This window comes from Salvelinus alpinus, chromosome 31 (assembly GCF_045679555.1).
Source record: "Salvelinus alpinus chromosome 31, SLU_Salpinus.1, whole genome shotgun sequence".
NCBI classification, from domain to species: Eukaryota; Metazoa; Chordata; class Actinopteri; order Salmoniformes; family Salmonidae; genus Salvelinus; species Salvelinus alpinus.
The window spans coordinates 41,845,913-41,866,565 of record NC_092116.1 but is presented as its reverse complement, the minus strand read 5'-3'; the positions used below and the strand labels follow the sequence as shown (position 1 = coordinate 41,866,565).

The 20,653-nt window shown below is 36.3% G+C and overlaps 1 protein-coding gene across 7 annotated transcripts in view; it reads right to left on the bottom strand.

Annotated features, from left to right (window-relative positions):
* LOC139561156 (ephrin type-B receptor 4b-like) overlaps positions 1 to 20,653 on the bottom strand; it is a 121,176-nt gene that overhangs the window by 66,029 nt on the left and 34,494 nt on the right. For all 7 annotated transcript variants that reach the window (XM_071378059.1, XM_071378063.1, XM_071378060.1 and 4 more), the window contains exons 2-4: positions 8,548 to 8,618; positions 1,807 to 1,949; positions 854 to 995 (exon numbers count right to left, since the gene is read on the bottom strand). In XM_071378059.1, the coding sequence (XP_071234160.1) occupies positions 854 to 995; positions 1,807 to 1,949; positions 8,548 to 8,618 (356 nt within the window). The remainder of the gene's footprint in view (positions 1 to 853; positions 996 to 1,806; positions 1,950 to 8,547; positions 8,619 to 20,653) is intronic.

The window sequence follows — 20,653 nt, the reverse complement described above, 5'->3', positions numbered from 1 at the left end:
GATCAGAGGGTTAGACAGGATGGTAAACCAAGAAGGTCATCTGATGGGATCAGAGGGTTAGACAGGATGGTAAACCAAGAAGGTCATCTGATGGGATCAGAGGGTTAGACAGGATGATAAACCAAGAAGGTCATCTGGTGGGATCAGAGGGTTAGACAGGATGATAAACCAAGAAGGTCATCTGGTGGGATCAGAGGGTTAGACAGGATGGTAAACCAAGAAGGTCATCTGGTGGGATCAGAGGGTTAGACAGGATGGTAAACCAAGAAGGTCATCTGGTGGGATCAGAGGGTTAGACAGGATGGTAAACCAAGAAGGTAATCTGGTGGGATCGGAGGGTTAGACAGGATGGTAAACCAAGAAGGTCATCTGGTGGGATCAGAGGGTTAGACAGGATGGTAAACCAAGAAGGTCATCTGATGGGATCTTCCTGTAATGGTCCATAAACAAACTAACAAGACCAGGGAAGGATTGTTTGTTTGGTTGTCAATGGGGACAAACCCTGTAGGTAGGTTCTCTCTGACTCTTACTAGCTAGCTTCAAGTCCGTTCCTTCAACAGCTGCATATGGCTTCACCACAGCTGCATATGGCTTCACCACAGCTGCATATGGCTTCACCACAGCTGCATATGGCTTCACCACAGCTGCATATGGCTTCACCACAGCTGCATATGGCTTCACCACAGCTGCATATGGCTTCACCACAGCTGCATATGGCTTCACCACAGAGCCATGAAAGTGACAAAATGACACGTTTTCATATTTGTCTAAAAATGACTTCATTTCAAAGCAGTGCTGTACTGCACTTCAGGCACTCCGACCACGACGTTGTATGTGTCCGTTGGATCCGTACCTTAGTATAGGGGTTTTCCATCCAGGCAGGGTGTGTGTTGGTGGCTTCGTCCGTGTCTGTCTGATAGTAGTACAGGTTAAACGTCTCTTTACAGGACCGGTGGGCGTTATAGGGGAGAGACGAACACTCCATCATCGTAAACCTGTCCATCAATATATACATCGATACAATAATCAATTCAATCAATCAATTAACAAGTCAATCAAATGTATTTATAAAGCCCTTTTACATCAAATCAAATCAAATGTATTTATAAAGTGCTGTATAGAAACCCAGCCTAAAACCCCAAACAGCAAGCAATGCAGGTGTAGAAGCACGGTGGCTAGGAAAAACTCCCTAGAAAGGCAAAAACCTAGGAAGAGAGGAACCAGGCTCTGAGGGGTGACCAGTCCTCTACTGGCTGTACTGGGTAGAGAGGAACCAGGATCTGAGGGGTGACCAGTCCTCTACTGGCTGTACTGGGTAGACCAGAGGAACCAGGCTATGAGGGGTGACCAGTCCTCTTCTGGCTGTACTGGGTAGACCAGAGGAACCAGGCTATGAGGGGTGACCAGTCCTCTACTGGCTGTACTGGGTAGACCAGAGGAACCAGGCTCTGAGGGGTGACCAGTCCTCTACTGGCTGTACTGGGTAGAGAGGAACCAGGCTATGAGGGGTGACCAGTCCTCTACTGGCTGTACTGGGTAGAGAGGAACCAGGCTATGAGGGGTGACCAGTCCTCTTCTGGCTGTGCCGGGTGGAGATTATAACAGAACATGGCCAAGATGTCCTACATCATCATGTGTTACAGAAACCCAGTCTAAAACCCCAAAGAGCAGGCAATGCAGAGGCAGAAGCATAACGGCTAGCAAACACTCCCTACAAGGAAGAAACCTAGAGAGTAACCCAGCAACCACAAACAATGAATCAACCAATCACTGAAAATCTTTATAAACCAATCAGTGTGTCCGTACCGTATCTCTACGTAGAGCACGGAGGCAGTCCTTCGGGGGATCAGCCGGCTCCTAAGCCAATGAGAGGTGCTGCTGTCTCCAGGACACAGCTGATAGGTTCTCACACTGGTCCCTTCATCATCTTGACCACTCATCTCCTCCCACTGAGACATCATATACTACAGGTTAGAGTGTTATTACATCATATAGTACAGGTTAGAGTGTTATTACATCATATACTACAGGTTAGAGTGTTATTACATCATATAGTACAGGTTAGAGTGTTATTACATCATATAGTACAGGTTAGAGTGTTATTACATCATATAGTACAGGTTAGAGTGTTATTACATCATATAGTACAGGTTAGAGTGTTATTACATCATATAATACAGGTTAGAGTGTTATTACATCATATAGTACAGGTTAGAGTGTTATTACATCATATAGTACAGGTTAGAGTGTTATTACATCATATAGTACAGGTTAGAGTGTTATTACATCATATAGTACAGGTTAGAGTGTTATTACATCATATAATACAGGTTAGAGTGTTATTACATCATATAATACAGGTTAGAGTGGTATTACATCATATAGTACAGGTTAGAGTGTTATTACATCATATAGTACAGGTTAGAGTGTTATTACATCATATAGTACAGGTTAGAGTGTTATTACATCATATAGTACAGGTTAGAGTGTTATTACACCATATACTACAGGTTAGAGTGTTATTACATCATATAATACAGGTTAGAGTGTTATTACATCATATACTACAGGTTAGAGTGTTATAACATCATATAATACAGGTTAGAGTGTTATAACATCATATAATACAGGTTAGAGTGTTATTACATCATATACTACAGGTTAGAGTGTTATAACATCATATAATACAGGTTAGAGTGTTATTACATCATATAATACAGGTTAGAGTGTTATTACATCATATAGTACAGGTTAGAGTGTTATTACATCATATAATACAGGTTAGAGTGTTATTACATCATATAATACAGGTTAGAGTGTTATTACATCATATAATACAGGTTAGAGTGTTATTACATCATATAATACAGGTTAGAGTGTTATTACATCATATAATACAGGTTAGAGTGTTATTACATCATATAGTACAGGTTAGAGTGTTATTACATCATATAATACAGGTTAGAGTGTTATTACATCATATAATACAGGTTAGAGTGTTATTACATCATATAGTACAGGTTAGAGTGTTATTACATCATATAATACAGGTTAGAGTGTTATTACATCATATACTACAGGTTAGAGTGTTATTACATCATATACTACAGGTTAGAGTGTTATTACATCATATAATACAGGTTAGAGTGTTATTACATCATAGAATACAGGTTAGAGTGTTATTACATCATATAATACAGGTTAGAGTGTTATTACATCATATAATACAGGTTAGAGTGTTATTACATCATATAATACAGGTTAGAGTGTTATTACATCATATAGTACAGGTTAGAGTGTTATTACATCATATAGTACAGGTTAGAGTGTTATTACATCATATAATACAGGTTAGAGTGTTATTACATCATATACTACAGGTTAGAGTGTTATTACATCATATAATACAGGTTAGAGTGTTATTACATCATATAATACAGGTTAGAGTGTTATTACATCATATAGTACAGGTTAGAGTGTTATTACATCATATAATACAGGTTAGAGTGTTATTACATCATATACTACAGGTTAGAGTGTTATTACATCATATACTACAGGTTAGAGTGTTATTACATCATATAATACAGGTTAGAGTGTTATTACACCATATAATACAGGTTAGAGTGTTATTACATCATATAGTACAGGTTAGAGTGTTATTACATCATATAGTACAGGTTAGAGTGTTATTACATCATATAATACAGGTTAGAGTGTTATTACATCATATAGTACAGGTTAGAGTGTTATTACATCATATAATACAGGTTAGAGTGTTATTACATCATATAATACAGGTTAGAGTGTTATTACATCATATAATACAGGTTAGAGTGTTATTACATCATATAGTACAGGTTAGAGTGTTATTACATCATATAATACAGGTTAGAGTGTTATTACATCATATAGTACAGGTTAGAGTGTTATTACACCATATAATACAGGTTAGAGTGTTATTACATCATATAACACAGGTTAGAGTGTTATTACATCATATAATACAGGTTAGAGTGTTATTACACCATATAATACAGGTTAGAGTGTTATTACATCATATAATACAGGTTAGAGTGTTATTACATCATATAATACAAGTTAGAGTGTTATTACACCATATAATACAGGTTAGAGTGTTATTACATCATATAGTACAGGTTAGAGTGTTATTACATCATATAGTACAGGTTAGAGTGTTATTACATCATATAATACAGGTTAGAGTGTTATTACATCATATAGTACAGGTTAGAGTGTTATTACATCATATAATACAGGTTAGAGTGTTATTACATCATATAGTACAGGTTAGAGTGTTATTACATCATATAGTACAGGTTAGAGTGTTATTACATCATATAATACAGGTTAGAGTGTTATTACATCATATAATACAGGTTAGAGTGTTATTACATCATATAGTACAGGTTAGAGTGTTATTACATCATATAATACAGGTTAGAGTGTTATTACATCATATAATACAGGTTAGAGTGTTATTACATCATATAGTACAGGTTAGAGTGTTATTACATCATATAATACAGGTTAGAGTGTTATTACATCATATACTACAGGTTAGAGTGTTATTACATCATATACTACAGGTTAGAGTGTTATTACATCATATAATACAGGTTAGAGTGTTATTACACCATATAATACAGGTTAGAGTGTTATTACATCATATAGTACAGGTTAGAGTGTTATTACATCATATAGTACAGGTTAGAGTGTTATTACATCATATAATACAGGTTAGAGTGTTATTACATCATATAGTACAGGTTAGAGTGTTATTACATCATATAATACAGGTTAGAGTGTTATTACATCATATAATACAGGTTAGAGTGTTATTACATCATATAGTACAGGTTAGAGTGTTACTACATCATATAGTACAGGTTAGAGTGGTATTACATCATATAATACAGGTTAGAGTGTTATTACATCATATAATACAGGTTAGAGTGTTATTACATCATATAATACAGGTTAGAGTGTTATTACATCATATAATACAGGTTAGAGTGTTATTACATCATATAGTACAGGTTAGAGTGTTATTACATCATATAATACAGGTTAGAGTGTTATTACATCATATAGTACAGGTTAGAGTGTTATTACATCATATAGTACAGGTTAGAGTGTTATTACACCATATAATACAGGTTAGAGTGTTATTACATCATATAATACAGGTTAGAGTGTTATTACATCATATAATACAGGTTATTTTTTTTATTTTATTTATTTTTTTTTTATTTTTTTTACAGGGACAGTGCACATTAATCAACGTTTCAGTAAAAGTGCCGGTTTTAGCCAGCCGGCTAATTTTCAACCGCAGTCCCTGGGCAGGTTATTAAAAACAATTACAATATGGACAATAGCAACATAGAACAAGACATAGCATACAGACATAGCAACATAGGACAAGCAAGACGTAGCATACAGACAGAGCAACATAGAACAAAAAGCAGCAAGACAAAATTCATAAAAGCAACAAAGTATTTCCACACCTCACAAGCTACAGACAACAGACATGGAAAGCGGCAACACACAGCTAGGGACCATGTTCACAAATCTGATTGACCTTAAGCCATGTCTTCAAGCATTTTGTGAAAGTGTGATATGTGGTGCAGTTATGTGTGTCTGATGGCAGTGTATTCCAGACATGGGAAGCTCTCACAGAAAAAGCGGATTTACTAAAGGTGCTTTTCCTTAGGGGAACTACACAGTCACCTCTCATGGCAGACCTTGTGGATCTGCTGCCATATGTTTGGGTTTTCTGTTTAACAAAAATACTGAGTGGAGGGGGAGCCAGGCCATTTAGGATCTTGAATACAAGACATGCATCAGTGTATTGCACAAGATTTTCCCAACTCAGGAGCTCATGCTTTCTGAGGATGTGACAGTGATGATGGCTATTGGGCTTCCTATCAAGCACTTTGAGAGCCTGTTTGTAGACAGACTGAATAGGTCTTACTGTTGTACAGCAAGCTTGGGCCCAACTAGTCAAGCAGTATGTTAAGTGGGGGAGTATCATAGATTTGAAGTACAGTTTTGCTACCTCTGTAGTCAAACAATTTCGAATATATCGGAAATTAGCTAGGTTGAATTTGGTTATTTGAATTACCTTTTTCACGTGCTTTTTAAAAGAGAGGTTGGAATCAAGTATGATGCCAAGGTACTTAAAATCAGATACCACCTGGAGCTTCTCCCCTGACACATAGACATCTGGCTCAGTAGCATCTGTTGCCCTCTTTGTGAAGAACATGCAAACAGTTTTTTTCACATTGAGATGCAAACACGAGTCACTGAGCCACTTTGTAACCTGGACCATTACAGTAGTGAGTTCTTGTGCAGCTTGTTGTTTGCTCTTTGCATGCACATATATCACTGTATCATCTGCATACATTTGAACTTCAGACCCAGTACAGACAGAAGGCAGATCATTAATGTACAGGCTGAACAGGAGGGGCCCCAGTATTGACCCTTGGGGCACGCCCACATCATAGCTAAGAGTGGGCGACAGCTCATTGCTCACTCTGACACACTGAGTTCTGCCTTCAAGGTATGATTTCATCCATCTCAAGGCATCAGGGGAAAAGTTAAACTTGGACAATTTTGTGATGAGAATCTCATGGTTAACAGTATCAAAAGCCTTCCTTAGGTCCAGAAACACAGCCCCAACAACGCCCCCTTTGTCCATCTTGGACTTCACATTTTCCAGAAGAAAGCAGTTGGCCGTTTCTGTGGAGTGTTTCGCTCTGAAGCCAAACTGCATGGAATGTAATGTGAAGGGGCTGTTGTTGAGGTGAGAGTGTTATTACATCATATAATACAGGTTAGAGTGTTATTACACCATATAATACAGGTTAGAGTGTTATTACACCATATAATACAGGTTAGAGTGTTATTACATCATATAATACAGGTTAGAGTGTTATTACATCATATAATACAGGTTAGAGTGTTATTACATCATATAATACAAGTTAGAGTGTTATTACACCATATAATACAGGTTAGAGTGTTATTACATCATATAGTACAGGTTAGAGTGTTATTACATCATATAGTACAGGTTAGAGTGTTATTACATCATATAATACAGGTTAGAGTGTTATTACATCATATAGTACAGGTTAGAGTGTTATTACATCATATAATACAGGTTAGAGTGTTATTACATCATATAGTACAGGTTAGAGTGTTATTACATCATATAGTACAGGTTAGAGTGTTATTACATCATATAATACAGGTTAGAGTGTTATTACATCATATAATACAGGTTAGAGTGTTATTACAACATATAATACAGGTTAGAGTGTTATTACATCATATAGTACAGGTTAGAGTGTTATTACATCATATAGTACAGGTTAGAGTGTTATTACATCATATAGTACAGGTTAGAGTGTTATAACATCATATAATACAGGTTAGAGTGTTATAACATCATATAATACAGGTTAGAGTGTTATTACACCATATAATACAGGTTAGAGTGTTATTACACCATATAATACAGGTTAGAGTGGTATTACATCATATAATACAGGTTAGTGTTATTCACCATATAATACAGGTTAGAGTGTTATTACACCATATAATACAGGTTAGAGTGTTATTACATCATATAATACAGGTTAGAGTGTAATTACATCATATAATACAGGTTAGAGTGTTATTACATCATATAATACAGGTTAGAGTGTTATTACATCATATAATACAGGTTAGAGTGTTATTACATCATATAATACAGGTTAGAGTGTAATTACATCATATAATACAGGTTAGAGTGTTATTACATCATATAGTACAGGTTAGAGTGTTATTACATCATATAATACAGGTTAGAGTGTTATTACATCATATAATACAGGTTAGAGTGTTATTACATCATATAGTACAGGTTAGAGTGTTACTACATCATATAGTACAGGTTAGAGTGTTATTACATCATATAATACAGGTTAGAGTGTTATTACATCATATAATACAGGTTAGAGTGTTATTACATCATATAATACAGGTTAGAGTGTTATTACATCATATAATACAGGTTAGAGTGTTATTACATCATATAATACAGGTTAGAGTGTTATTACATCATATAGTACAGGTTAGAGGGTTTTGAGTGCATATACAACATAAATATACACAGTCAAATATATAAAAACACAGTCATGGGAAGCACAACTAAAATCCCCCAGAAAACAGTTACATTCCTGGACAATAAGTCCCCATTCAAGACTTTAAACTGCCCGAACAGCACCATAGCACCAAGATGACATGTGTTTTGGATTTGGTTCCAGTAACACGGTGCATTAGTGTGTGTGTGTGTGTGTGTGTGTGTGTGTGTGTGTGTGTGTGTGTGTGTGTGAGTGTGTGTGTGTGTGTGTGTATACCTCAGAGTCTGTGTGTGTGTGTGTGTGTGTGTGTGTGTGTGTGTGTGTGTGTGTGTGTGTGTGTGTGTGTGTGTGTGTGTGTGTGTGTGTGTGTGTGTGTGTGTGTGTGTGTGTGTACCTCAGAGTCTGTGTGTGGGTAAACGGTCCACCGTAGATCTGACGTCTCTAGTTTAGTGTTCATTACCACTTCTAGAGGAGAGAGGGAGGTGAATTAGAAATGACAAAGGATGATATAATATATTACAACATATAATAATACAACATAAATTATAATAATATAATATAATCATAATAATCTCCACCCGGCACAGCCAGCAGAGGACTGGCCACCCCTCATAGCCTGGTTCCTCTCTAGGTTTCCTAGGTTTTGGCCTTTCTAGGGAGTTTTTCCTAGCCACCGTGCTTCTACACCTGCATTGCTTGCTGTTTGGGGTTTTAGGCTGGGTTTCTGTACAGCACTTCGAGATATTAGCTGATGTACGAAGGGCTATATAAAATAAACTTGATTTGATTTGATTAATACAAATATATATAATATAATATAAAAAATAACATTTAAAAATAGAACAATATATAATAATATACAGTGGGGAGAACAAGTATTTGATACACTGCCGATTTTGCAGGTTTTCCTACTTACAAAGCATGTAGAGGTCTGTAATTTTTATCATAGGTACACTTCAACTGTGAGAGACGGAATCTACAAAAATCCAGAAAATCACATTGTATGATTTTTAAGGAAATTATTTGCATTTTATTGCATGACATAAGTATTTGATCACCTACCAACCAGTAAGAATTCCGGCTCTCACAGACCTGTTAGTTTTTCTTTAAGAAGCCCTCCTGTTCTCCACTCATTACCTGTATTAACTGCACCTGTTTGAACTCGTTACCTGTATAAAAGACACCTGTCCACACACTCAATCAAACAGACTCCAACCTCTCCACAATGGCCAAGACCAGAGAGCTGTGTAAGGACATCAGGGATAAATTGTAGACCTGTACAAGGCTGGGATGGGCTACAGGACAATAGGCAAGCAGCTTGGTGAGAAGGCAACAACTGTTGGCGCAATTATTAGAAAATGGAAGAAGTTCAAGATGACGGTCAATCACCCTCGGTCTGGGGCTCCATGCAAGATCTCACCTCGTGGGGCATCAATGATCATGAGGAATGTGAGGGATCAGCCCAGAACTACACGGCAGGACCTGGTCAATGACCTGAAGAGAGCTGGGACCACAGTCTCAAAGAAAACCATTAGTAACACACTACGCCGTCATGGATTAAAATCCTGCAGCGCACGCAAGGTCCCCCTGCTCAAGCCAGCGCATGTCCAGGCCCGTCTGAAGTTTGCCAATGACCATCTGGATGATCCAGAGGAGGAATGGGAGAAGGTCATGTGGTCTGATGAGACAAAAATAGAGCTTTTTGCTCTAAACTCCACTCGCCGTGTTTGGAGGAATAGAAGGATGAGTACAACCCCAAGAACACCATCCCAACCGTGAAGCATGGAGGTGGAAACATCATTCTTTGGGGATGCTTTTCTGCAAAGGGGACAGGACGACTGCACCGTATTGAGGGGAGGATGGATGGGGCCATGTATCGCGAGATCTTGGCCAACAACCTCCTTCCCTCAGTAAGAGCATTGAAGATGGGTCGTGGCTGGGTCTTCCAGCATGACAACGACACGAAGCACACAGCCATGGCAACTAAGGAGTGGCTCCGTAAGAAGCATCTCAAGGTCCTGGAGTGGCCTAGCCAGTCTCCAGACCTGAACCCAATAGAAAATCTTTGGAGGGAGCTGAAAGTCCGTATTGCCCAGCGACAGCCCCGAAACCTGAAGGATCTGGAGAAGATCTGTAGGGAGGAGTGGGCCAAAATCCCTGCTGCAGTGTGTGCAAACCTAGTCAAGAACTACAGGAAACGTATGATCTCTGTAATTGCAAACAAAGGTTTCTGTACCAAATATTAAGTTCTGCTTTTCTGATGTATCAAATACTTATGTCATGCAATAAAATGCAAATTAATTACTTAAAAATCATACAATGTGATTTTCTGGAGTTTTGTTTTAGATTCCGTCTCTCATAGTTGAAGTGTACCTATGATAAAAATTACAGACCTCTACATGCTTTGTAAGTAGGAAAACCTGCAAAATCGTCAGTGTATCAAATACTTGTTCTCCCCACTGTATAAGAAGATAATACAAAATATATATAATATAATAATATAATATAAAATATGAACATATAATAATAGAACAATATATAATACGATATAAGATAATACAGATATATATATAATATATAAAACATAACATATAATAATATAATATATAATAAGATATAGGATAATACAGATATAAATAATATATAAAACATTACATATAATAATATAATATATAATAAGATATAAGATAATACAGATATATATAATATAGAAAACATAACATATAATAATATAATATATAATAAGATATAAGATAATACAAATATATATGATATATAATATATAAAACATAACATATAATAAGATAATATATAATAAGATATAAGATAATACAGATATATATAATATAATAATAAAAAATATAAAATATTACAACATATAATAATGTATAATAATAAGATACTACATATATATAATATAATAATATATTTAAAAAACATATACTAATATATTATAACGTACAATAATACCACATATAAAAATATAATATTACAATAGACTGACTGGCTAGGTAATACTACAGTTATAATAGACTGACTGGCTAGGTAATACTACAGTTATAATAGACTGACTGGCTAGGTAATACTACAGTTATAATAGACTGACTGGCTAGGTAATACTACAGTTATAATAGACTGACTGGCTAGGTAATACTACAGAGTTATAATAGACTGACTGGCTAGGTAATACTACAGAGTTATAATAGACTGACTGGCTAGGTAATACTACAGTTATAATAGACTGACTGGCTAGGTGATACTACAGTTATAATAGACTGACTGGCTAGGTAATACTACAGTTATAATAGACTGACTGGCTAGGTAATACTACAGTTATAATAGACTGACTGGCTAGGTAATACTACAGAGTTATAATAGACTGACTGGCTAGGTAATACTACAGTTATAATAGACTGACTGGCTAGGTAATACTCCAGTTATAATAGACTGACTGGCTAGGTAATACTACAGTTATAGTAGACTGACTGGCTAGGTAATACTCCAGTTATAATAGACTGACTGGCTAGGTAATACTACAGTTATAATAGACTGACTGGCTAGGTAATACTACAGTTATAATAGACTGACTGGCTAGGTAATACTACAGTTATAATAGACTGACTGGCTAGGTAATACTACAGTTATAATAGACTGACTGGCTAGGTAATACTACAGTTATAATAGACTGACTGGCTAGGTAATACTACAGAGTTATAATAGACTGACTGGCTAGGTAATACTACAGAGTTATAATAGACTGACTGGCTAGGTAATACTACAGAGTTATAATAGACTGACTGGCTAGGTAATACTACAGTTATAATAGACTGACTGGCTAGGTAATACTACAGTTATAATAGACTGACTGGCTAGGTGATACTACAGTTATAATAGACTGACTGGCTAGGTAATACTACAGTTATAATAGACTGACTGGCTAGGTAATACTCCAGTTATAATAGACTGACTGGCTAGGTAATACTCCAGTTATAATAGACTGACTGGCTAGGTAATACTCCAGTTATAATAGACTGACTGGCTAGGTAATACTACAGTTATAGTAGACTGACTGGCTAGGTAATACTCCAGTTATAATAGACTGACTGGCTAGGTAATACTACAGTTATAATAGACTGACTGGCTAGGTAATACTACAGTTATAATAGACTGACTGGCTAGGTGATACTACAGTTAGAATAGACTGACTGGCTAGGTGATACTACAGTTATAATAGACTGACTGGCTAGGTAATACTACAGTTATAATAGACTGACTGGCTAGGTAATACTACAGAGTTATAATAGACTGACTGGCTAGGTAATACTACAGAGTTATAATAGACTGACTGGCTAGGTGATACTACAGTTAGAATAGACTGACTGGCTAGGTGATACTACAGTTATAATAGACTGACTGGCTAGGTAATACTACAGTTATAATAGACTGACTGGCTAGGTAATACTACAGTTATAATAGACTGACTGGCTAGGTAATACTACAGTTATAATAGACTGACTGGCTAGGTAATACTACAGAGTTATAATAGACTGACTGGCTAGGTAATACTACAGAGTTATAATAGACTGACTGGCTAGGTAATACTCCAGTTATAATAGACTGACTGGCTAGGTGATACTACAGTTATAATAGACTGACTGGCTAGGTAATACTACAGTTATAATAGACTGACTGGCTAGGTGATACTACAGTTATAATAGACTGACTGGCTAGGTAATACTACAGTTATAATAGACTGACTGGCTAGGTAATACTACAGTTAGAATAGACTGACTGGCTAGGTGATACTACAGTTATAATAGACTGACTGGCTAGGTAATACTACAGTTATAATAGACTGACTGGCTAGGTAATACTACAGTTATAATAGACTGACTGGCTAGGTAATACTACAGTTATAATAGACTGACTGGCTAGGTAATACTACAGAGTTATAATAGACTGAAAGGCTAGGTAATACTACAGAGTTATAATAGACTGACTGGCTAGGTAATACTCCAGTTATAATAGACTGACTGGCTAGGTAATACTACAGTTATAATAGACTGACTGGCTAGGTAATACTACAGTTATAATAGACTGACTGGCTAGGTAATACTACAGAGTTATAATAGACTGACTGGCTAGGTAATACTACAGTTATAATAGACTGACTGGCTAGGTGATACTACAGAGTTATAATAGACTGACTGGCTAGGTAATACTACAGTTATAATAGACTGACTGGCTAGATAATACTACAGTTATAATAGACTGACTGGCTAGGTAATACTACAGTTATAATAGACTGACTGGCTAGGTAATACTACAGTTATTGTAGACTGACTGGCTAGGTAATACTACAGTTATAATAGACTGACTGGCTAGGTAATACTACAGTTATAATAGACTGACTGGCTAGGTAATACTACAGTTATAATAGACTGACTGGCTAGGTGATACTACAGAGTTATAATAGACTGACTGGCTAGGTAATACTACAGTTATAATAGACTGACTGGCTAGGTGATACTACAGAGTTATAATAGACTGACTGGCTAGGTAATACTACAGTTATAATAGACTGACTGGCTAGGTAATACTCCAGTTATAATAGACTGACTGGCTAGGTAATACTACAGTTATAATAGACTGACTGGCTAGGTAATACTACAGAGTTATAATAGACTGACTGGCTAGGTAATACTACAGAGTTATAATAGACTGACTGGCTAGGTAATACTCCAGTTATAATAGACTGACTGGCTAGTTAATACTACAGAGTTATAATAGACTTACTGGCTAGGTAATACTACAGAGTTATAATAGACTGACTGGCTAGGTAATACTACAGAGTTATAATAGACTTACTGGCTAGGTAATACTACAGTTATAATAGACTGACTGGCTAGGTAATACTACAGTTATAATAGACTGACTGGCTAGGTAATACTACAGTTATAATAGACTGACTGGCTAGGTAATACTACCGTTATAATAGACTGACTGGCTAGGTAATACTACAGTTATAATAGACTGACTGGCTAGGTAATACTACAGAGTTATAATAGACTGACTGGCTAGGTAATACTACCGTTATAATAGACTGACTGGCTAGGTAATACTACAGTTATAATAGACTGACTGGCTAGGTAATACTCCAGTTATAATAGACTGACTGGCTAGGTAATACTACAGAGTCATAATAGACTGACTGGCTAGGTAATACTACAGAGTTATAATAGACTGACTGGCTAGGTAATACTACCGTTATAATAGACTGACTGACTAGGTAAAACTACAGTTATAATAGACTGACTGGCTAGGTAATACTACAGTTATAATAGACTGACTGGCTAGGTAATACTACAGAGTTATAATAGACTGACTGGCTAGGTAATACTCCAGTTATAATAGACTGACTGGCTAGGTAATACTACAGAGTTATAATAGACTGACTGGCTAGGTAATACTACAGTTATAATAGACTGACTGGCTAGGTAATACTACAGAGTTATAATAGACTGACTGGCTAGGTAATACTACAGAGTTATAATAGACTTACTGGCTAGGTAATACTACAGAGTTATAATAGACTTACTGGCTAGGTAATACTACAGAGTTATAATAGACTGACTGGCTAGGTAATACTACAGTTATAATAGACTGACTGGCTAGGTAATACTACAGTTATAATAGACTGACTGGCTAGGTAATACTACAGTTATAATAGACTGACTGGCTAGGTGATACTACAGAGTTATAATAGACTGACTGGCTAGGTAATACTACAGTTATAATAGACTGACTGGCTAGGTAATACTACAGTTATAATAGACTGACTGGCTAGGTAATACTACAGTTATAATAGACTGACTGGCTAGGTAATACTCCAGTTATAATAGACTGACTGGCTAGGTAATACTCCAGTTATAATAGACTGACTGGCTAGGTAATACTCCAGTTATAATAGACTGACTGGCTAGGTAATACTACAGTTATAATAGACTGACTGGCTAGGTAATACTACAGTTATAATAGACTGACTGGCTAGGTAATACTACAGTTATAATAGACTGACTGGCTAGGTGATACTACAGAGTTATAATAGACTGACTGGCTAGGTAATACTACAGTTATAATAGACTGACTGGCTAGGTAATACTACAGAGTTATAATAGCCTGACTGGCTAGGTAATACTACAGTTATAATAGACTGACTGGCTAGGTAATACTACAGAGTTATAATAGACTGACTGGCTAGGTAATACTACAGTTATAATAGACTGACTGGCTAGGTAATACTACAGTTATAATAGACTGACTGGCTAGGTGATACTACAGAGTTATAATAGACTGACTGGCTAGGTAATACTACAGTTATAATAGACTGACTGGCTAGGTAATACTACAGTTATAATAGACTGACTGGCTAGGTAATACTACAGTTATAATAGACTGACTGGCTAGGTAATACTACAGTTATAATAGACTGACTGGCTAGGTAATACTACAGTTATAATAGACTGACTGGCTAGGTGATACTACAGAGTTATAATAGACTGACTGGCTAGGTAATACTACAGTTATAATAGACTGACTGGCTAGGTAATACTACAGTTATAATAGACTGACTGGCTAGGTAATACTACAGTTATAATAGACTGACTGGCTAGGTAATACTACAGTTATAATAGACTGACTGGCTAGGTGATACTACAGTTATAATAGACTGACTGGCTAGGTAATACTCCAGTTACAATAGACTGACTGGCTAGGTAATACTACAGTTATAATAGACTGACTGGCTAGGTAATACTACAGTTATAATAGACTGACTGGCTAGGTGATACTACAGTTATAATAGACTGACTGGCTAGGTAATACTCCAGTTATAATAGACTGACTGGCTAGGTAATACTACAGAGTCATAATAGACTGACTGGCTAGGTAATACTACAGAGTTATAATAGACTGACTGGCTAGGTAATACTACCGTTATAATAGACTGACTGACTAGGTAAAACTACAGTTATAATAGACTGACTGGCTAGGTAATACTACAGTTATAATAGACTGACTGGCTAGGTAATACTACAGAGTTATAATAGACTGACTGGCTAGGTAATACTCCAGTTATAATAGACTGACTGGCTAGGTAATACTACAGAGTTATAATAGACTGACTGGCTAGGTAATACTACAGTTATAATAGACTGACTGGCTAGGTAATACTACAGAGTTATAATAGACTGACTGGCTAGGTAATACTACAGAGTTATAATAGACTTACTGGCTAGGTAATACTACAGAGTTATAATAGACTTACTGGCTAGGTAATACTACAGAGTTATAATAGACTGACTGGCTAGGTAATACTACAGTTATAATAGACTGACTGGCTAGGTAATACTACAGTTATAATAGACTGACTGGCTAGGTAATACTACAGTTATAATAGACTGACTGGCTAGGTGATACTACAGAGTTATAATAGACTGACTGGCTAGGTAATACTACAGTTATAATAGACTGACTGGCTAGGTAATACTACAGTTATAATAGACTGACTGGCTAGGTAATACTCCAGTTATAATAGACTGACTGGCTAGGTAATACTCCAGTTATAATAGACTGACTGGCTAGGTAATACTCCAGTTATAATAGACTGACTGGCTAGGTAATACTCCAGTTATAATAGACTGACTGGCTAGGTAATACTACAGTTATAATAGACTGACTGGCTAGGTAATACTACAGTTATAATAGACTGACTGGCTAGGTAATACTACAGTTATAATAGACTGACTGGCTAGGTGATACTACAGAGTTATAATAGACTGACTGGCTAGGTAATACTACAGTTATAATAGACTGACTGGCTAGGTAATACTACAGAGTTATAATAGCCTGACTGGCTAGGTAATACTACAGTTATAATAGACTGACTGGCTAGGTAATACTACAGAGTTATAATAGACTGACTGGCTAGGTAATACTACAGTTATAATAGACTGACTGGCTAGGTAATACTACAGTTATAATAGACTGACTGGCTAGGTGATACTACAGAGTTATAATAGACTGACTGGCTAGGTAATACTACAGTTATAATAGACTGACTGGCTAGGTAATACTACAGTTATAATAGACTGACTGGCTAGGTAATACTACAGTTATAATAGACTGACTGGCTAGGTAATACTACAGTTATAATAGACTGACTGGCTAGGTAATACTACAGTTATAATAGACTGATTGGCTAGGTGATACTACAGAGTTATAATAGACTGACTGGCTAGGTAATACTACAGTTATAATAGACTGACTGGCTAGGTAATACTACAGTTATAATAGACTGACTGGCTAGGTAATACTACAGTTATAATAGACTGACTGGCTAGGTAATACTACAGTTATAATAGACTGACTGGCTAGGTGATACTACAGTTATAATAGACTGACTGGCTAGGTAATACTCCAGTTACAATAGACTGACTGGCTAGGTAATACTACAGTTATAATAGACTGACTGGCTAGGTAATACTACAGTTATAATAGACTGACTGGCTAGGTAATACTACAGTTTTAATAGACTGACTGGCTATGTAATACTACAGTTATAATAGACTGACTGGCTAGGTAATACTACAGTTATAATAGACTGACTGGCTAGGTAATACTACAGTTATAATAGACTGACTGGCTAGGTGATACTACAGAGTTATAATAGACTGACTGGCTAGGTAATACTACAGTTATAATAGACTGACTGGCTAGGTGATACTACAGAGTTATAATAGACTGACTGGCTAGGTAATACTACAGTTATAATAGACTGACTGGCTAGGTAATACTCCAGTTATAATAGACTGACTGGCTAGGTAATACTACAGTTATAATAGACTGACTGGCTAGGTAATACTACAGAGTTATAATAGACTGACTGGCTAGGTAATACTACAGAGTTATAATAGACTGACTGGCTAGGTAATACTCCAGTTATAATAGACTGACTGGCTAGTTAATACTACAGAGTTATAATAGACTTACTGGCTAGGTAATACTACAGAGTTATAATAGACTGACTGGCTAGGTAATACTACAGAGTTATAATAGACTTACTGGCTAGGTAATACTACAGTTATAATAGACTGACTGGCTAGGTAATACTACAGTTATAATAGACTGACTGGCTAGGTAATACTACAGTTATAATAGACTGACTGGCTAGGTAATACTACCGTTATAATAGACTGACTGGCTAGGTAATACTACAGTTATAATAGACTGACTGGCTAGGTAATACTACAGAGTTATAATAGACTGACTGGCTAGGTAATACTACCGTTATAATAGACTGACTGGCTAGGTAATACTACAGTTATAATAGACTGACTGGCTAGGTAATACTCCAGTTATAATAGACTGACTGGCTAGGTAATACTACAGAGTCATAATAGACTGACTGGCTAGGTAATACTACAGAGTTATAATAGACTGACTGGCTAGGTAATACTACCGTTATAATAGACTGACTGACTAGGTAAAACTACAGTTATAATAGACTGACTGGCTAGGTAATACTACAGTTATAATAGACTGACTGGCTAGGTAATACTACAGAGTTATAATAGACTGACTGGCTAGGTAATACTCCAGTTATAATAGACTGACTGGCTAGGTAATACTACAGAGTTATAATAGACTGACTGGCTAGGTAATACTACAGTTATAATAGACTGACTGGCTAGGTAATACTACAGAGTTATAATAGACTGACTGGCTAGGTAATACTACAGAGTTATAATAGACTTACTGGCTAGGTAATACTACAGAGTTATAATAGACTTACTGGCTAGGTAATACTACAGAGTTATAATAGACTGACTGGCTAGGTAATACTACAGTTATAATAGACTGACTGGCTAGGTAATACTACAGTTATAATAGACTGACTGGCTAGGTGATACTACAGAGTTATAATAGACTGACTGGCTAGGTAATACTACAGTTATAATAGACTGACTGGCTAGGTAATACTACAGTTATAATAGACTGACTGGCTAGGTAATACTACAGTTATAATAGACTGACTGGCTAGGTAATACTCCAGTTATAATAGACTGACTGGCTAGGTAATACTACAGTTATAATAGACTGACTGGCTAGGTAATACTCCAGTTATAATAGACTGACTGGCTAGGTAATACTACAGTTATAATAGACTGACTGGCTAGGTAATACTACAGTTATAATAGACTGACTGGCTAGGTAATACTACAGTTATAATAGACTGACTGGCTAGGTGATACTACAGAGTTATAATAGACTGACTGGCTAGGTAATACTACAGTTATAATAGACTGACTGGCTAGGTAATACTACAGAGTTATAATAGCCTGACTGGCTAGGTAATACTACAGTTATAATAGACTGACTGGCTAGGTAATACTACAGAGTTATAATAGACTGACTGGCTAGGTAATACTACAGTTATAATAGACTGACTGGCTAGGTAATACTACAGTTATAATAGACTGACTGGCTAGGTGATACTACAGAGTTATAATAGACTGACTGGCTAGGTAATACTACAGTTATAATAGACTGACTGGCTAGGTAATACTACAGTTATAATAGACTGACTGGCTAGGTAATACTCCAGTTATAATAGACTGACTGGCTAGGTAATACTACAGTTATAATAGACTGACTGGCTAGGTAATACTCCAGTTATAATAGACTGACTGGCTAGGTAATACTACAGTTATAATAGACTGACTGGCTAGGTAATACTACAGTTATAATAGACTGACTGGCTAGGTAATACTACAGTTATAATAGACTGACTGGCTAGGTGATACTACAGAGTTATAATAGACTGACTGGCTAGGTAATACTACAGTTATAATAGACTGACTGGCTAGGTAATACTACAGAGTTATAATAGCCTGACTGGCTAGGTAATACTACAGTTATAATAGACTGACTGGCTAGGTAATACTACAGAGTTATAATAGACTGACTGGCTAGGTAATACTACAGTTATAATAGACTGACTGGCTAGGTAATACTACAGTTATAATAGACTGACTGGCTAGGTGATACTACAGAGTTATAATAGACTGACTGGCTAGGTAATACTACAGTTATAATAGACTGACTGGCTAGGTAATACTACAGTTATAATAGACTGACTGGCTAGGTAATACTACAGTTATAATAGACTGACTGGCTAGGTAATACTACAGTTATAATAGACTGACTGGCTAGGTGATACTACAGAGTTATAATAGACTGACTGGCTAGGTAATACTACAGTTATAATAGACTGACTGGCTAGGTAATACTACAGTTATAATAGACTGACTGGCTAGGTAATACTACAGTTATAATAGACTGACTGGCTAGGTAATACTACAGTTATAATAGACTGACTGGCTAGGTGATACTACAGTTATAATAGACTGACTGGCTAGGTAATACTCCAGTTACAATAG